A 19,062-nucleotide genomic window follows, 5' to 3' on the forward strand; every position below is an offset into this window, starting at 1 on the left:
AGCCTACATCTCTGGACAATGTGTTCCTGGCTTCTTTCATTCTCTTGGCCAAAAGTTTATCATATTCTGCAGCCTCCTCTTTACTTTCTTGGTGTGTTGTTTCTTCAGAGCAATATGTTGGCATATTTTATTTCAGGACACTTGGAGTAACACAACTGAATCGGGAGTTTTGGTTCTGGGCTTCTTAGATTTTTTTTTTTCATTTACAGCTTTCTGACAACAAATTGGCAACATCATCTTTGAAAGACTGAACAGTTTTCAGATTCTAATTGTTCTTTTGGGCCTCAACTACCAAGGAGCGGTTGTTAGAATTCCTAGCCACTCCCCCAGCTGTATGACTGCACATACGCTGTCCAGTAGCCAGGCAAGATGCTTAGTCTTCCTAGGGCCTTAGGTCCTATGTAATCTGTGCGCTCTGTGATCACGTAATCTATGCACATGAATGATGTAGCTATGTAAGCCCATGTGCGCATGGGGGGTTACCTATAAAAACAGGTTTCACCTATTCCTTCTCTCTCTTCCTGCATGGCCATTTTATAGGCCTGTGCACACCGTTTCTCTTCCTTTCCCTTTATAAACTCTTATAGTGGGTTTTGTCGTGCCTCATGGCTTCTCTTGCACCGTAAGCAGCGCCACTTAATAAATAACCATGGTAGTATCTTATCAGTTCAGGAATATCAGTTCAGCATCCACAATACATCCCCAAACAGACTGGTACTTTTTTTCCAGTTCTCCTTGGTCTGTAATAGAATGCCCCATATCCAGCAAGCACACTATGCTATGAGTCAAGACACCCTTCTTCATGGGAAAACATTTGCTGTTCCCACTGCTAGTTCAGAACACATAACTCTTCCAGTCTTCACCCAGAACCCAACCCTAACCCTAACCCTGACTCCTGTGACGATAGATACTATTATTTTTAATGATGCAGAAATGGTTACAGGCATACTACAAATATCATTGGCTTTATTGAAGTCATTGTTATAGATATCTAGCTGTGATACAACTTCACTCTGTCCAAATATTTTCACTGGCCTAGCCAGATATCTCAGTGTGTAAAAGCACTTGCCATCAAGTCTGACAACTTGAGTTTAATCCTCAGGACCCACATGATGGAAGAAACTCCTGTAAGTTGTCCTCTGAGCTCTGGGCATGTTCTCCCCCCCCCCCTCAAACTCTCTCTCTCTTCCCCCTTCTCTCTTACACACAAATCATGTGAAAAAAAAAACAATGTATTCACTATATTTTTTCTTTTTTTACATCTCTGTATCTCCTAACATTCTCTAAGTAGTTTATTTTGTTTCGAATTTAAGCTTCCCCAGTTTACATTTTAGTATGAAGATTTGAAATTCTAGTTAATCTAAACATTCAAGTCCCAGTTTATTCACAACTTTAATAATTTCCTAAAATCTCATTGTATAAGCCCTCACATGTTGTCTCCTGAGCTTCCAGAATTCTTTTTTCTGTGCCTGCCTTCTGCTAAGAAGTGTGAGCACCATTGTAGATTGCTGCTGCTCTTCCTCCTCCTCCCTCGATTCCTCCTCCTCCTCTTCTTATCGAGAAATGGTCATTTTGCTCATTCTGCCAATAGCTGCTGTATGGCTAAAGTTAATTAGATCATACAACATTATTCTTGTTGGGCTTGCAGCACCTTAACCATTAATTGTGTTCCCCTAGAGGTAGGCAGCATTTTACAGAATTTAGGTAGACAATATCTAGTGCGAGAGGTTCTACAAAGACTTCCCAGCATTAATTGAAATTGTAAGGGCAGTCTTCTTTCTCCTTTGACTTTGACAAAGCTAGTAAATAGCATTAGTTGACTAAGACTGTAGTGAGAACTCAAGTGGATCATATGAAATGTATTGAGAAAACTGAAACATGGCCCCTATTCATTAAGGTTTTGAAACCCAATGGGATGAATAGTATTTAGTAGCATTTGTATATACTGCATCAGAGATAGAGGAGGTGAGAAAACTGCCAACCCCATAAAATGTGCACCAATAAGAATGTGATTTATATTTGCATAGCGATTTACAGTGTCTGTGCTGTACTAAAAGGCATGTCCTTTGCCCTTGCTTAATTTTTTCCTCATTGAGGCATTCATTCAGTACCCTTCTAGTTTTCATTTATCCTGGCACTGACTCTATGGAGGTCAATATGCTGCAATAAATAATGTTTAGTAGCATATCTTAAAAAATATAAATATAATCTTGAAAGGCAGGGTATTTCTTTTTCTCCTTCAATAAGGTGCTTGTATAATATTTATTTGCTAGAAGTGGTCATTTGGTCCTTTATTTTCTTCTTCACAAATAGTCCAGGATTGTATTTATATACTCAATCTCATTCTCTCCCTCTTTGCTAAGGATTGAGCCTGGTACCTTGAGCATACTAGGTAAGCAATCTACCTCTGAACTATATCCACAGCCCCCTAAATTGTATTTTTTTAAAATATGGGTTTTAGGGATTAAAATCAGGTCCTCATAGACCTCATAGTAAAATGAATGCTTTACTGATTGAACTTTCTCATTATCCTCCTACAGTTGTACTTTTTAAGGAATCCACAGTTGATTTGCTTCTTTAAAAGTTTATTTTGCACGTGTATGTATGTTAATGTGCCCTTGTGGGTACATGTACACTTGTGAACATGTATATGGAAGCCAGACATTGATGTTGGTTGTTTTCTTGTGGCTTTCCGTCTTAGTTTTTGAGGCAGGGTCTCTCATTGAATATAGAGCTAGAATGACTGGCTAGTGAACTCTAGGGATCTGTTTTGTCTCTACCATGTCTCACTCCTTAGTAGTGATGTTAAAGAGTCACTTTGCTGCACCTGGTTCTTGAGTGAAAGGATCTGGTTGATACTTGGTTGGCAATTACTTTACTGCCTGAATCATCCCTCTATCCTCATCGGTTTACTTTTTATATTTAAGTTACTCTGTAGAATTTTTTTCTGGGTAAATTTCAGTGCTATTTTTATTTTTTTAAGATAAGTTCCTATGTATCTCAGACTGGTCTTGAACTTACTATGTAGCCAAGGATGCTATGATTATAGGTGTGTACCACCATGACTAGCTTTCAATGCTACTGAATTATTCATGTGCAGTGTGGGGTCACTTACTAGCTTAGTGGAAGTAACCCCACTGCAGCCTCACTCTTGCTGTCTTGTTAATTATATTTAAAAGCTGTGATCAAGCTTAGTATGGTGACACATACCATTGTCTGGGGAGGTAGAGACATAGCTATCAGGAGATCAAGGGCATCCTGAGTCACAAAGGGAGTTGGAAGCCAGCCTGTATTACAAGACATCCTATCTTAATAAACCAACCAAGCAACCAACCACAAAATAATAACACTGGTTAAAATTTTAGAAAAAGGAACTACCCAATGATTCTGCCACATATACCAAAGTAGGCAGGTGATAAATGTGGTAATTTGGTGAGGTGACCCTATGGGACAGTGGATCCCCCAGTTTACTTTTTCTCTTACTGTATTGCTCTGAGCGAGGGCCCTAGTCTGAAGCTGGGTAGTAGCAGTGGCTCCAGCAGCTAAAATCCCAATACAAACCTGTTTTTCCATGTGAGCAATTAGCTAATTAGAATGAAAGTGTCAGAACTGCATACGGGTAGTATTGGAGAGACCTGCTGATTATGCATATGAATTTTCATATTCTTAGGCTCACTGTTAGTTTCAAATGTACAGGAGAGTCCAGATTGTTGAAAGCAAAATTTAAACCATGACCAAAGCCTTAAGTAAGCCCTTAGATCAGGCCCAAAACTGCATAACAAAGACTTTGAGAACAGAAGTAACATTAAGAAGAAATACTGTCTGTTGAAGATAGAGCAGAAATTGTAATCTGAACCTAACTATATTATCTGCCTGCTAAATCAAATGAATAAACCTTTTAGTCATCAAAGGATTGACAAGACACAGGACCCAGAATTTGCAAAACATAACATTTACCTTGTCTAGGATGCACTCTAAAATTACTAGATATATGAAGAACCATATAGTTAATCTCAAGGAAAAGACAATGAACAGTTGTCAAGCCTGGGATGATCCAGATGTTGGAAATAGCAAGTCATTGAAAGCAGTTATTATAGCTGGGCTTCATGAAGTAAATATATTTGCAAAACTGAAAAGTAGAAGTTCTCTGAGGAAAAGCTGAGGAGTAAAAGGTATAAAGCAAAATTCATTGCATGGGCTTGGAAGCAGAACAGAAGTGACAGCGAAGTCAGCTATCTTGAAGATAGGCTTGTAGAATTACCCCAGAAAGAACAGAGTGAATAAACATTGAAAGAAGGCTGGGGTGAACTGGCTTACCCCAGTAATCAGATCATACCCTAACTGTCATCATAGAGCCTTCATCCAGTAACTGATAGAAGTAGATGCAGAGATCCACAGCCAAGCACCAGGCTGAGCTGCAGGAGACAGGGAAGAGGGATTCTATGAGCAAAGGTCATCAAAAGATCATGATGGGGAAACCTATAGAGACAACCAAATAGCTTGGTTTGGGGAACTCATGAACTTGAGACCAACAGCTGTGGAGCCTGAATAGGACTGGACTAGGCCCTCTGCATAATTGATACAGTTGTGTAGCTTGATCTGCTAAAGAGGACCCCTGGCAGTAGGATCAGGATCCATCCCTGGTGCATGAGCTGGCTTTTTGGAGCTCACTACCCATGGTGAGATGCCTTGCACAGCCTTGATGTAGGGGGAGGGACTTGGACCTGCCTCTACTGAATGTACTAGGCTCTACTGACTCCTCATGGGAAGCCTTACTTTGTTGGAGGAGGGAATGGGATAGGGTGCATAGTGGGTTTCGTGGGTTGGGAGGAGGGAAGAGAGGGGGATCTGTGGTTGGGATGTAAAATGAATAAAAAATTTCTTAATAAAAAAATGAAAAAAAAAAACAAATAAACTTGACCTTGAAAATGCAAATATATATATATTTATGAAGGAAAAAGGTGGGGGGATAGGAGTTAGTAGTGGGCAGAGCCACAGATGCCTGAGCAACAATATCAACAAGTCAGTTGTTGAAGTCAGTAGAGGAAAAACTGATCAGTCTAGGAAAAAAAGAGTAAGTTGTTATGGCTCTAAATGTTTCAACCCTAAAGACTTAAAATTATACATATAAGCAGCTCAGCAACTCAGGACAAAACAGAGAAAAGGTGCTTAAAACAAATCACTGTGAAGCAAAAATAGAAGAAAAGTGTATATCTGTGGTCACCAACATTCTCTGAAGTACTTTGTAAAGCTAGAAATTAAAAATTGAAATCTGACTTGATCTTGGAAAGGCCTACGAATTGTTTTCTTCAATCGGAACTTGCTAAGTGAATAAGTGTGTTTTTAAAACAAGTAAGTTTTAAGTAAGAAAAGTCATTGGAAAATATTATTTGTTAGCCTGTAGAAAATGCCCAGACATCAGCATCATCAGTATTGCAATGGTATATTCTGGCCTTTCTAATTGACTTTTTGTTTGTTTATCTGGAAGCTACGGCAGTATGTTAAATTTTGGTACATCTTTGCCTGGTCTACATTGTAGGGAATTGAATTAAAGGGCAACCTTTCTCAAAGGATTAAATCTAAAGGATAATAGCACGATAATCACATATGTCTACTTTTACCATATGTAGATAAAGGAGTTGTCAGGACCTGTTGATTGCACAGCTTTTGGTGTGTAGAGAAATGTCTGAGTTAGTTCTGTTCTTCCTTCTGTCCTCTATTTATCTGGAAAAAATTATATTTTTAGTTCATACACTACATTAAATTAGCTAATGCCTGGCAATTAATTAACACAGTGAAATGAAAATCACTTGATTATTTTGGGAGTTTGTGTGGAGCTTTGTTGATCAACCAAGAAACTCTTTATTTTCCCAATAGTTTTTCTTTGAGTGTTTGGAGATAATACTGTTTCACCGAAAGATACTGCTGAAAATTAAAAAAAAAAATTTTTAACTACTTTAAGTTGGGCAATCATATGCCTAAAGCATTTATCAAGTTTATCAGAATCACCACTCATAAAAAGTAAGCATAATTGAATGTAATTTAACTCCAAAATAACCATGGTATTACTTGTTTTTATTAAAAAATGAAACAATGGATTTCTTACATCCAGTGTTCAGATAAGAACTTAAATTTGGGCCATATCATTGATAGCAGGTACTTGGAAGATTGTGTTTTCTGAGATTAACTTGATATTGCAGTGAAATAAGTTTACTTATACAAGTTTTGAAATTTTGTTTTTACAGTAGCAATGTATAGTTACATTAATGTTAATTTGGGATAAAATTACATAAAGATTTAATGATACTTATTTGACATAGGTATTAATGAGGAAAAGTCTTTTTTCATTTGCATGTTTTCCAGTATTTCTCTGAAATGTATCTATTTAGTACTTGTGACCTTATATTATTGACCTGTGTTTGCTAACCCTTACCTGCTCTTATAAGTAGAATCAGAGGACGACAAAAGTAATACATAGAAATAGTAACTCTGGTTTTTTAAAAATTGTTCACTGTTTAGCTCAGGATTAATGTTCTGAAACATTTTTGGTGGATATATGTGATGATGCATTTCTTTTTGAACCAGTGGCCATTCTCTCCACTTCATGCTATGATGGGAAGTGTTTCCTCTGCCACTGAATAGATCCTAGAGCAAAAGGAAGTTTCTTCCTTGAGGTTCAGATGTTATCAGCTACAGTGATATGAAGCTAGTGTCTCAAGGACACAGCAGAGTAACTCAGCCTAAATAAGCAAATATAAAGAAAGAATGACTTTGAGGACATACAGGCCTAGCGGCGGCGGCCGACAGGGACATACAGGCCTAGAGGCGTCCCACAGAGGTAGATGGGCCTGGCAGCTACCCCCAACAGGGTCATACAGGCCCAGCGGCGGCCAGCAGAGGTAGACGAGCCCAGCAGCAGCGACAAGCAGAGGCAGGTAGGCCTGCGGCGGCGGCCCACAGAGGTAGATGGGCACAGCAGCTGCGGCCGACAGGGACATACAGGCCCAGCAGCGGCCTGCAGAGGTAGACGAGCCCGGCAACAGCGACAAGCTGTTTTATTTATTAATTTTTATAAATTTTATTTATTTATTGTAAAATAAAATAAATAAAATTAAAAAAAGAAGAATGACTTTGAATGGGGGAGGAGTATGGGAATTGAGAGATTTGTACTCTTATTTCCGACCATAGAAGGAGAATGTAGTTTAGCAGAGCTTATTTTGTCTGTGTGTCTTACTGATATTGGTTACTCTTTTCACATTAGGTTCATAGGAGTCATTGTGTCAATTCTAATTTTCTTTTTTTTTTTTTTTTTTTTTTTTTTTGGTTTTTCGAGACAGGGTTTCTCTGTATAGCTTTGCACTTTTCCTGGAACTCACTTGGCAGCCCAGGCTGGCCTTGAACTCACAGAGATCCGCCTGCCTCTGCCTCCCGAGTGCTGGGATTAAAGGCGTGTGCCCGGCTCTAATTTTTTTAAGTGGGTACATAAGACAAAGCTTAGTGCTCTCGTTTTACTTTTAGCCAATGGCTAAAACCCCATGGCATTTTGATAATTAGCTAATAAGATGCTTAAACATTTGTTCACTAATTGAACATGAAATGCCCCAAATGTTTGTCCATTTATATTTGATTAAAGTAAACCATGTTTCATGTAGAATTTTCTATCACTGTACTTCTTTTATGTAAGTACCCTATTTCCATCTATTTTTCTAAACATCAAACACCATAGTGGTGAAAAAAATGGCCATCAAATAAAGTTTTTGTTGGGTTTTAGTTTTTAAATTTCTCTTTTTACTCAGATAATTCACTTCCTCAGATTGTTCACTATTTAGGCAATGATCTGTCTCTTTATGTCATAGTTAATTCTTGGTGTTTGTGTCTGCAGGATAGACTTTTTCTCCCTCTAGGATCTGAAGAGCTTACCCAATTTTTCATCAGGGCTTGGGATAGAGAGAAGTAGTATTTTAGGAGACATATATAGATATATCCATATTTATATTTTAACCAAAGATTAACTAACACTGATAATTTACTGTGCTTAATGACATGGAATAATCAAGGTCATATGGAGCATTCCTTTGTGTTTGGGATCTTTTACAGTAACTGTGGCAGATGCTCAGTGTGCTGACAATGTCTTATGGTTCTTCAGCATATTTCACACTTGCTGTTTTCCTTGGGAATGATAATTTTGTTGCAAAAGGGAGGCGCCTATACTGTAGCACTGACCTTTTCAGAGTGTGCTCTTTCTCCTTTTAACACAGGCTGTGTGAGTATACTAATTGGAAGAAGTTTGGGGTTAGTTTATTAAGCATGTTTTCTAGGATACTAATTAAGAGAAAATACATTGGATGAAAATAATTCTATAATTAAACTTGGAATGCAAGATTAAACAATGTTCTGAGAATTTTTCTTGTGGTATTGTAGGGGGATGAATGGATCTACTACAAATGTTTGACGAATTTGGACACTTAGGATAAGTTTATATTTACAATAAATACATCATTGCACATGTATTTATAGACTTTTAAGGAATTTTATACTCTTTATTATACTTTCCTCAGATTAATGATTGGGCCTATTGCTTTAATTTGAAAGGTACTTCTGAAAAGTATTTAGAGATTGATGAACATTGAGTTTATAATTTGCTTAAAAATAGCTTCATCCTATACTTTGATTTTTCCAGGCTTGTATACAGTATAAGCTTTCTCCAGTTTTTTGTTTTCCTCATTAGAGAATCTTTTTTTTTTTTCTTTCTGAAACAGGGTCTCAATATGTACCTTTGGCTGACCTAAGTAGACCAGGCTGGCTCTAGATCCACCTGCCTCTGCCTCTCAAGTGTTAGCATTAAAGATGCGTGCTATACTGCACTTGTCAAGTTTTATGTGTCTTAAGAACTAGTTGTTCTCACATGACTATAGTTTAGACATTTTACATTTATTTAACATAAAAATCTTATTCTTTTCTAGAGTCTGTATTATAATTATTGAAAATATTTTAACATTTATAATTCTTTTAAATGATATAATGCCAAGTTCAAAGGGACAATAATTTTATTCCTGTATAACTTCATCAGTTGTGTGCACAGTGAGTGCATATGTTTATTATTCTTTGTGAAACTTAACATTATGAAGAGTTTTTAAAATATGGACATGTAACTCAAAATTGCAGTTTTTGATGGCTGTAATATGTTATGCTTATTTACCTGATTCTTTGTTGAATGTTTAGGTTGTGTTTTTCTAACATATTTCTCCAATTGGTTACAATTTATCTTCAATTTTGTCTTTTGGACAAATTTCCAAAGATTATATTACTGAATAAGAAGTCTGAAAAACTTAATACTTATATACACTTTATATTTATTTACATAAGTATATTTAAATGTATATAGACATATTTACCTAAATAAGTATATTTATTATATATGTAGTATTTCATTTATTTATTTATTTTCATAAATACTTATGTAGTGCCAGAAAAGTAGAGTAACTCATTTTAGGTGACTTCAGGGTCTGTGCTCTTTTTGTAGCCCTACCTGTTTTGATGGTCTTGCCAAGTGGCTCTCTCAAATAAGGATCACGTCTGCTTTCAGTCAGTTTCAGTTCATCTGTCAGTATTGGATGATCTTTTTTTTAAACAGCCTATTTAATAGATAAAAATGATACATGCTTATTTCATAAAAGTACCTGATAAAGAAGATTAACTTTAAAATGTAAGTTAAGTATGTTCATTAGAAAAGCTTTCCTGGCCGGGCGGTGGTGGCGCACGCCTTTAATCCCAGCACTCCGGAGGCAGAGGCAGGTGGATCTTTGTGAGTTCGAGGCCAGCCTGGTCTACAGAGCGAGATCCAGGAAAGGCGCAAAGCTACACAGAGAAACTCTATCTCGAAAAATCAAAAAAAAAAAAAAAAAAAAAAAAAAAAAAAAAAAAAAAAAAAAAAGCTTTCCTGTGTGATAGTTATAATACATGCTGGCCAAATATAAAAGAGTGGAAATTGGCTAAGGCTACATAACATGGAGCTTTCTAGAATGAATTAATCTCCAGGGACTTACCATGTTGTTCATTAACTTTAAAAAATTTTTAGGAGAAATGCTTAATTATACAAAATATTATAGCTAAAAAAGGTGTCTTTGTCAAGGTACTTTTAAAAATCTTATAGTTGTAAGCATAACAGTGCAGAGGGATTGAGATGTAAAAGTTTTCTTCATTACCTCATTTCAATTCCATTGCATGTAAAAGCCACTGCTTATCCCAACTGCCATTCTTGTTCTCATTTTTAACTACTATTAAAAATTTGTTAAGAAGTATTTGTTGTGTAGAAATCTAATTTTTAAACTTCTTTGTGTTTTCTTTTACTTTTTGGTGAAGCTGTGACTTCGTTGGAATTGTGAACATTCTTTTGAAGTATGGAGCCCAGTTAAATGAACTTCACTTGGCATACTGCCTCAAGTATGAGAAGTTTTCAATGTTTTGCTGCTTTTTAAAGAAAGTTTGCCTGTTGGCTCCTTGGAATCATACATCTGAATTTATAAGTTATGCAGTTAAAGCACAAACAAAATATAAAGAATGGCTGCCACATCTTCTGCTTGCTGGATTTGACCCATTGACTCTGCTGTGCAGCAGCTCTTGGTAAGAAATCTTTCTAGTAGGCTCTCCCTATTGGTAATGAGACTGCCTCAAACATGCCATCAGTTCTTTTATTATTATTATTAAGAATTTTTCTATTCATTTTACATACCAACCATAGATCCCCTCTCCTCCCTCCCCCTGCCCCTCAGCCTTCCCCCACAACCCATTCCCCATTCCCACCTCCAAGGTAAGGTCTCCCATGGGAAGTCAGCAGAGCCTGGTACATCAGTTGAGGCAGGTCCAAGCTCCTTCCCCCTGAACCAAGGCTGCACAAGGTGCCCCATCATAGGCACTGGGGTCCAAAAAGCCCGCTCATGCACCAGGGATCCATCCTGATCCCACTACCTGGGGGCCCCCTGTCCAGTTCAAGCTAAACAACTGTCTCACCTATCTGGAGGGCCTAGTCCAGTACCATGGGTGCTCCACAGGTATTGGTCCACAGTTCATGAGGTTCTACTAGTTTGGCTGGCCAACTCCGTATGTTTTCCCATCATGATCTCTATGTCCCTTGCCATTGAATCCCTCCTTTCTCTCATTGATTGGACTCCTGGAGCTTGGCATGGCGCCAGGCCATGAATCTCTTTATCTGCTTCCATCGGTTACTGGATGAAGGCTCTATGATGACAGGGTATTCACTAATTTGATTACTGGAGTAGGCCAGTTCAGGCACCCTCTCGACGATTGCTAGTAGTCTAAGGTGGGGTCATCCTTATGGATTCCTGGGAACTTCCCTAGCACCCTGTTTCTCCCTATTACCATGATGTCGTCACTTTTCATGGTATCTCTTCCTTACTCTCTCGTTCTGTCCATGTACCAGCTCAAACCTCCCATTCACTTATGTTCTCATCCCTCATCTATTGGTGAAATTATTATGGCCACTCCACGTAGCTAAAAGGATATTTATTTAATGGCGTAACTCACAAATTAAGGGATAGGTAGGTCGCAGGGTCTGCGGAAGGTGTATCACAATCCAGCTGTGTTCTCTGGAGCTCTGTTCGGTCCACCTCTACCGTTCAGGGTCCCGGCACAGAGAGAGTGCTCTCCCATCTAGCTCTCGGGTCTCCAAGTGCCTCCCCTGGCCCCGCCTTGTAGGCATGACAGTTGCCAGAGTCTCAGTGGGGGTTGGAACTTCCAGATCCAAGCTGGAATGGCTACCCACTACACTCATCACTTGCCCTCATTACCCCCTTCTCCCCCCAGTTTGCTCATGTACATCTCATCTATTTCTCCTTCACTGGGTGATCTATGTGTCCCTCTTAGGGTCCTCCTTGTTCCTAGCTTCTCTGGAGCTTTGGGTTGTAGTCTGGTTATTCTTTCCTTTACATTTAGTATCCACTTATGAGTGAGTAAATACCATGTTTGTCCTTCTGAGTCTGGGTTACCTCACTAAGGATAATATTTTCTGGTTCCATTCATTTGCCTGAAAATTTCATGATATCGTTATTTTTTAACTGCTGAATAGTACTCCATTGTGTATATGTACCACATTTTCTTTATCCATTCTTCATTTGAGGGACATCTAGGTTGTATTTAGGTTCTGGCTATTACAAATAATGCTGCTATGAACAAAATTGAGAATGTGTCCTTGTGATATGATTGAGCATTCCTTGGGTATATGCCCAAGAGTGGTATAGCTGGGTCTTGAGGTAGATTGATTCCCAATTTTCTGAGAAACTGCCATACTGATTTCCACAGTGGTTGTACAAGTTTGTACTCCCACCAACAGTGGAGGAGTGTTTCCCTTGTTCTGCATCTTCCCCAACGTAAGCTGTCATCAGTGTTTTTGATCTTGGCCATTCTGACAGGTGTAAGATAGTATCTTAGATGTCATTTTAATTTGTGTTTCCCCGATGACTAAGGATGCTGAGCAGTTCCTTAAATGTCTTTTGGCCAATTGAGATTCTTCTGTTGAGAATTCTCTGTTTAGCTCTATGGCCCATTTTTAAATTGGATTGTTCAGTATTTTGATGTCTAGTTTCTTGAATTCTTTGTATATTTTGCATCAGCCCTCTGTCAGATGTGGGGTTGGTGAAGATGTTTTCCCATTCTGTAGGCTGTCATTTTGTCTTGTTGACCATATCCTTGCCCTACAAAAGCTTCTCAGTTTCAGCAGTCCCATTTATTAATTATTGCTCTCAGTGTCTGTGCTACTGTTGTTATATTTAGGAAATGGTCTCTTGTGCCAATGCATTCAAGACTATTTTCTATGTTCTCTTCCATCAAGTTTAGTGTACCTGGATTTATGTGGGGTCTTTGATCCACTTGAACTTGAGTTTTGTGCATGACAGATTTGGATCTATTTGCAATCTTCTACATGTTGCCATCCAGTTATGCCAGCACCATTTGTTGAAGATGCTTTCTTTTTCCCTTGTACAATTTTGGCTTCTTTGTCAAAAATCAGGTGTACATAGGTGTGCGGATTAATGTCAGGGTCTTCATTTTTATTCTGTTGGTGCACATGTCGGTTTTTATGCCAGTACCAAGCTGTTTTTTATTACTACAGCTCTATGGTAGAGCTTGAGGGTAGGGATGGTGATGCCTTCAGAGGTTGCTTTATTGTACAGGATTATTTTAGCTATCCTGGGTTTTTTGTTTTTCCATATGAAGTTGAGTATTGTTCTTTCTAGGTCTGTGAAGCATTGTGTTGGGATTTTGATGGGGATTGCACTGAATTTGTAGATTGGTTTTGGTAAGATTGACATTTTTTACTATGTTAATCCTACCTATCCATAAGCATGGGAGATCTTTCCACTTTCCATTTTCTGATACCTTCTTCAATTTCTTTTTTCAGAGACTTAAAGTTCTTGTCATACAGGTCTTTCACTTGCTTAGTTAGAGTAAGCCCAAGTTATTTTATATTACTTGTGGCTTATATTATTATATTATTATAAAGGGTATTGTTTCTCTGATTTCTTTCTCAGCCCATTTATCAGTTGTATATAGGAGGGCCACTGATTTTTTTGAGTTGATATTGTATCCTGCCACATTACTGAAGTTGTTTATCAACTGTAGGAGTTCCCTAGTGGAATTTTTGGGGTCACTTATGTATACTATAATATCATCTGCAAATAGTGAAAATTTGACTTCTTCCGTTCCAATTTCTATTCCCTTGATCTCCTTTTGTTGTCTTATTGCTCTAGCTAGAACTTCAAGTACTGTATTGAATAAATATGGGGAGAGTGGACAACCTTGTCTTGTTCCTGATTTTAGTGGAATAGCTTTGAGTTTCTCTCCATTTAATTTGATGATGGCTGTCGGCTTGCTGTAAATTTCCCTCATTATGTTTAGGTATATTTCTTGTATTCCTGATCTTTTTAGGGCTTTTATCATGGAGGGGTGTTGGATTTTGTCAAAGGCTTTTTCAGTATCTAATGAGATGATCATGTGGTTTTTTTTCTTTCAGTTTGTTTATATGGTGTATTTCATTGACAGATTTTTGTATGTTGAACCTTCCTTGCATCCCTATGATGAAGCCTTCTTGGTCATGGTGAATAATGTTTTTGATGTGTTCTTGGCTTCAATTTGCCAATATTTTATGGCATCAATGTTCATGAGGGAGATTGGTCTGTAATTCTCTTTCTTTGTTGCATCTTTGTGTAGTTTGGGTATCAGGGTAATTGTAGCTTCATAAAGAGTTTGGTAGTGTTCTTTCTGTTTCTATTGTGTGGAACAATTTGAAGAGTATTGGTATGAGTTCTTCTTTGAAAATCTGGTAGAATTCTGTACTGAAACCATCTTGTCCTGGAATTTTTTTGGTTGGGAGACTTTTAATGACTGTTTCTATTTCCTTAGGGAATGTTGGTCTATGTAAATAGTTTATCTGGTCTTGATTTAACTTTGGTATGTGGTACCTGTCCTGAAAGTTGTCCATTTCTTTCAGATTTTCCAATTTTGTGGAGTACAGGTTTTTGAAGTATGACCTGATGATTCTCTGGATTTCCTTGTTGTCTGTTTTTATGTCTCTCTTTTCCTTTCTGATTTTGTGAATTCGGATGCTCTCTCTTTGCCTTTTGGATAATTTGAATAAGGGCTTGTCTATCTTGTTGATTTTCTCAAAGAACCCACTTTTTGTTTCATTGATTCTTTCTATTGTTCCTTTTGTGTCTATTTTATTGATTTTAGCCCTCAATTTGATTATTTCCTGGCGTCGATTCATCCTGGGTGAGTTTGCTTCTTTTTGTTCTAGGTGTGCTGTTAATTTCTTAGTATGAGATTTCTCCATCTTCTTTATGTGGGCATTTAGAGCTATGGATTTTCCTTTCATAGTATCCCATAAGTTTGGGTATGTTGTACATTCATTTTCATTGATTTCTAGGAAATCTATAGTTTCTTTCTTTATTTCTTCCTTGACCCATTGATGATTCAGTTGGGCATTATTCAGTTTCCATGTGATTCTAGGCTTTCTGTAACTTTTGTTGTTGAAATCTAACTTTAAGCCTTGGTAGTCCAATAAAATACAGGAGGTTATTCCAGTTTTTTTGTATCTGTTGAGATTTGCTTTGTGACCGCGCTTGTGGTCAGTTTTAGAGAAGTTTCCATGGGGTGCTGAGAAGAAGGTATATTCTTTTGTGTTAGGTGGAATGTTTTGTAGAGATCTATTAAGTCCTTTTGAGTCATATTTCTGTTAGTTCCCTTATTACTCTGTTAAATTTCTGTCTGGCAGACTTGTCCATTGGTGAGAAGGGGTGTTGAAGTCTTCCACTACTACTGTGTGGGATTTGATGTGGGATTTAAGCTTTAGTAATGTTTCTTTTACAAATGTGGGTGCCCTTGTATTTGGTGCATAAATGTTCAGAATTGAGACTTCATCTGGTGTATTTTCTCTGTGATAAATACGTAATGTCCTTCCTGATGTCTTTTGATTGATTGTAGTTTAAAGTCTATTCTATTAGATATTAGTATAGCTACACCAGCTTGCTTCTTAAGTCCTTTAGATTAGACTTTTTCCCAGCCTTTTACTCTGAAGTAGTATCTGTCTTTGAAGTTGAAGAGAAAGATGGATCCTGTTTTCATGTCCTTTCTGTGTCTTTTTATGGGCAAATTGAGACCATTGATATTAATGCATATTAATGACAAGTGATTGTAATTTTTGTTATTTTTTGGTGGTAGTGTTGTATGTTTCCCTTCTTTGGTGTTGTTGGTGTGGGATTATCTTTTTGTTTTGTTTTGTTTTTGTTTTTTCGAGACAGGGTTTCTCTGTGTAGCTTTGGAGCCTTTTCTGGATCTCACTTTGTTGACCAGGCTGGACTCGAACTCACAAATATTTGCCTGTCCCTGCTTCCCAAGTGCTGGGATTAAACGTGTGCACCACCACTGCCCAGCAAAATCTTTTTTTTTTTTTTTTTTTTGTTTCTTTTTCTTTTTGGTTTTTTGAAATAGGGTTTCTCTGTGTTGTTTGGGTGCCTGTACTGGATATCTCTGTAGTCCAGGATGGCCTTCAACTCACAGAGATGTGCCTGGCTCTGCCTCCAAGTGCTTGGATTAAAGGCGTGCACCACCACTGCCTGGCAGTGTGGCTTTATCTATTCCCTGTGTTTTCATTGGTATATCTAACTTCCTTAGGTTTTATTTTTTCTTCTAGTACTTTCTGTAGGTCTAGATTTGGGGATAGATATTGTTTAAACCTGGTTTTATCATGGGATATTTTGTTTATTCCTATGCCGATTGAGAGTTTTGCTGGGTATAATAGTCTGGGTTGGCATCCATGTGTCTGCACAGCGTCTGTCCAGAACCTTCTGGCTTTCAGAGTCTCCATATGAAGTCAGGTGGTATTCTCATGGGTCTGCCTTTATATGTTACTTGGCCTTTTTCCTTTGTAACTCTTAACATTTTTTCCCTTTATTCTGTATGTTTAGTGATTTGATTATTATTATGTGGCAAGGGAACTTTTTTTTTTTGATCCAGTCTATTTAGTGTTCTGTAAGCTTCTTGTGTCTTCATGGGCATTTCCTTCTTTAGGTTGGGAAAATTTTCTTATTTGAATTTGGTTAATATATTTCTGTGCCTTTGAGTTGGTCACCTTCTTCTTCTTCTTCTCCTCCTCCTCCTCCTCTCTATTATTCTTAGGTTTGGTCTTTTCATGGTGTCCCAAATTTCCTGGATGTTTATGTTATGGCTTTTTTTGGCTGTAATGTTTTCTTTGACTGACAAATCTATTTCTTCTATCGTGTCTTCAGTGTCAGAGATTCTTTCTTCCATCTTTTGCATTCTGTTGGTTATACTTGATTCTGTAGGTCCTGTTGACTCAGATTTTCCATTTCTAGCATTCTCTCAGTTGGTGTCTCCTTCATTGTCTCTATTTCAGTTTTCAAGTCTTGAACTGTTCCCTTCTTGGCTTGCTTTCAGGGAGATTTCTTCCAATTTTTTTGTCTTTTCCTTAATTTCTTTAAGGGAATTTTTTATTTCCTCTTTAAAGACCTCTATTAAAGTCATTTTAAGGTTGATTTCTTCTCCTTCTGCATTGGTATGTTCAGGTCTTGCTGATGTGGAACCACTAGGTTCTGATGGTGCCATTATTATCTTTATGTTGTTGACTGTATTTTTGCACTGGTGTCTACCTATCTCTTCCTCCACTCGGTACAAGTGTGTGTTTGATGGAGCCGAGCTGCTCTTGGTCTAATCTGGGCTCTTGGTTCAATCGGTGCTTATGGACTCTGTCTCAGGGAGCAGCTCTTAGTCCAATAATCTGAGAACTCTTTCTCAGAGCAGCTGCAATCTTGGTGGCAGGTTTTGGGAGCAGTGAGGCTTGTGGGTTACAGGGTTTGATGGGGGACCTGTCTGCAGGAGAGCTGTCTGTTGGCCACTTAGTCCAGTTGGTGCTGGTGGGCTCTCACCATCAGTTCTTGAGATCTCTACCTTAGGAAGAGGGTAGGTGTGTGCGTGTGCATATGTGTATACCATTCTAGGTGCATTGTGTGAGAGAATTGACCACATAGCTATGCTGGGCTGAATGAATTGAGGGCTACAAACAGTCAAATTGATCTTAAAAGCACAGAGTTCTATAAGAAGTGACAGCAAATGTTTAAGAGAGGTATAGCTTACATGGTACTTTCCCAAGAGACTGTTTTTTTCTACTCTTGGCCATTTTTTTTTTCCTTTTTTTTGGTTTTTCCAGACAGGGTTTCTTTTTTTTTTTTTTTTTTTTTTTTTGTTTATCGAGACAGGGTTTCTCTGTAGCTTGCACCTTTCCTGGAACTCACTTGGTAGCCCAGACTGGCCTCGAACTCACAGAGATCTGCCTGCCTCTGCCTCCCGGAGTTCTGGGATTAAAGGCGTGCACCACCACCGCCCGGCTCAGACAGGGTTTCTCTGTGTAGCTTTGCGCCTTTCCACTAACTCACTCTGTAGCCCAGGCGGGCCTTGAACTCTCAGAGATCTACCTGCCTCTGCCTTCCGAGTACTGGGATTAAAGGCGTGCACCACCACCGCCCAGCTCTTGGCCATTTGTTGTGCCCCTCTGTGTATTGTGGAGACAAGAGTCTTAGTAACCTGTACTAGTTTTGACCTTGCAGTCCTCCTGTGTTAACTTCCTGAGTGCTGGGATTACAGGCATGTACTGCCATGCTTAACTTTCTTATGCCTCTCTTAATATATCTGTGGCAGTATATTTCTGCCCTATAGCAGCTTGTCTTCTAAAATTTGTCTCCCTTACTAAATGGTTTTTGAAGTATATGAAGCTTTAACTTAGTTCTAGTTGTTTCTCAATTAGTCAGATATAAGAGATTGTATGAATGTTGAGTCAGGATTCTGTGATGACAAGATTGTTTCTACCCACTTCTAGCCTTAGCAAATGTTGTTATCTGCGATAGATACCTGTGGTATACCCTGGTATATACCTTGGGCCTGATAAGTCAAGTGCAGAATTTTAGGGAAACATCTATTAGCCTTGCAAGGATCAATTTCAGATATTAAACTAAAGTCATCAGGTTTGACAGCATTTTTCCCTGCTGAACAATCTCTCTGAGGAACATTCCCTATATGTAAGTTAGGTTTGCATTTCTGTGGACTCTGTTTTCTACCCATGGCCTCTCTTTATGTGAAGAATGAGCCTTTATTTGATAGTGTATCCTGGCATCTCACATTCTCATTATCTCTACCTAGAATTTAGGAATTTTCACCAAGCTTTATGCTTAGGACTGTTATCTCTTTCTGACACTCTGCTGATCATGCTACTTGTGAAGAGAGACTGCTCCCTGGTCAGTGGTTTGGGGAGTAAAGTCAATGCAAAGTGAGGTAAACTTTCTGATCCCAGTTTCCTAATAATAGATTTAATCCTTGATTGTACTCTCAACAGATTATTAAGAAATTCATATTTGCCTGTCAAATGCTCATAGTTGCCATTCTTTTTATTGTTTTATATTAATTTGTATAAAACTATTTTTAAGGTAATTGAATGAAATATAAAGATTACTGACAATTCATTGGGAATCTCCAATTTCA

The 19,062-nt window shown here is 38.1% G+C and overlaps 1 protein-coding gene across 22 annotated transcripts in view; it reads left to right on the forward strand.

Moving 5' to 3' along the window:
* The window catches only part of Asb3 (ankyrin repeat and SOCS box containing 3), a 169,249-nt gene that overhangs the window by 100,064 nt on the left and 50,123 nt on the right, over positions 1 to 19,062 (forward strand). For all 22 annotated transcript variants that reach the window (XM_076546165.1, XM_076546176.1, XM_076546184.1 and 19 more), the window contains one exon: positions 10,363 to 10,623. In XM_076546165.1, the coding sequence (XP_076402280.1) occupies positions 10,363 to 10,623 (261 nt within the window). The remainder of the gene's footprint in view (positions 1 to 10,362; positions 10,624 to 19,062) is intronic.

The sequence above is a fragment of the Peromyscus maniculatus genome, chromosome 10 (assembly GCF_049852395.1).
Source record: "Peromyscus maniculatus bairdii isolate BWxNUB_F1_BW_parent chromosome 10, HU_Pman_BW_mat_3.1, whole genome shotgun sequence".
Taxonomy (NCBI): Eukaryota; Metazoa; Chordata; class Mammalia; order Rodentia; family Cricetidae; genus Peromyscus; species Peromyscus maniculatus.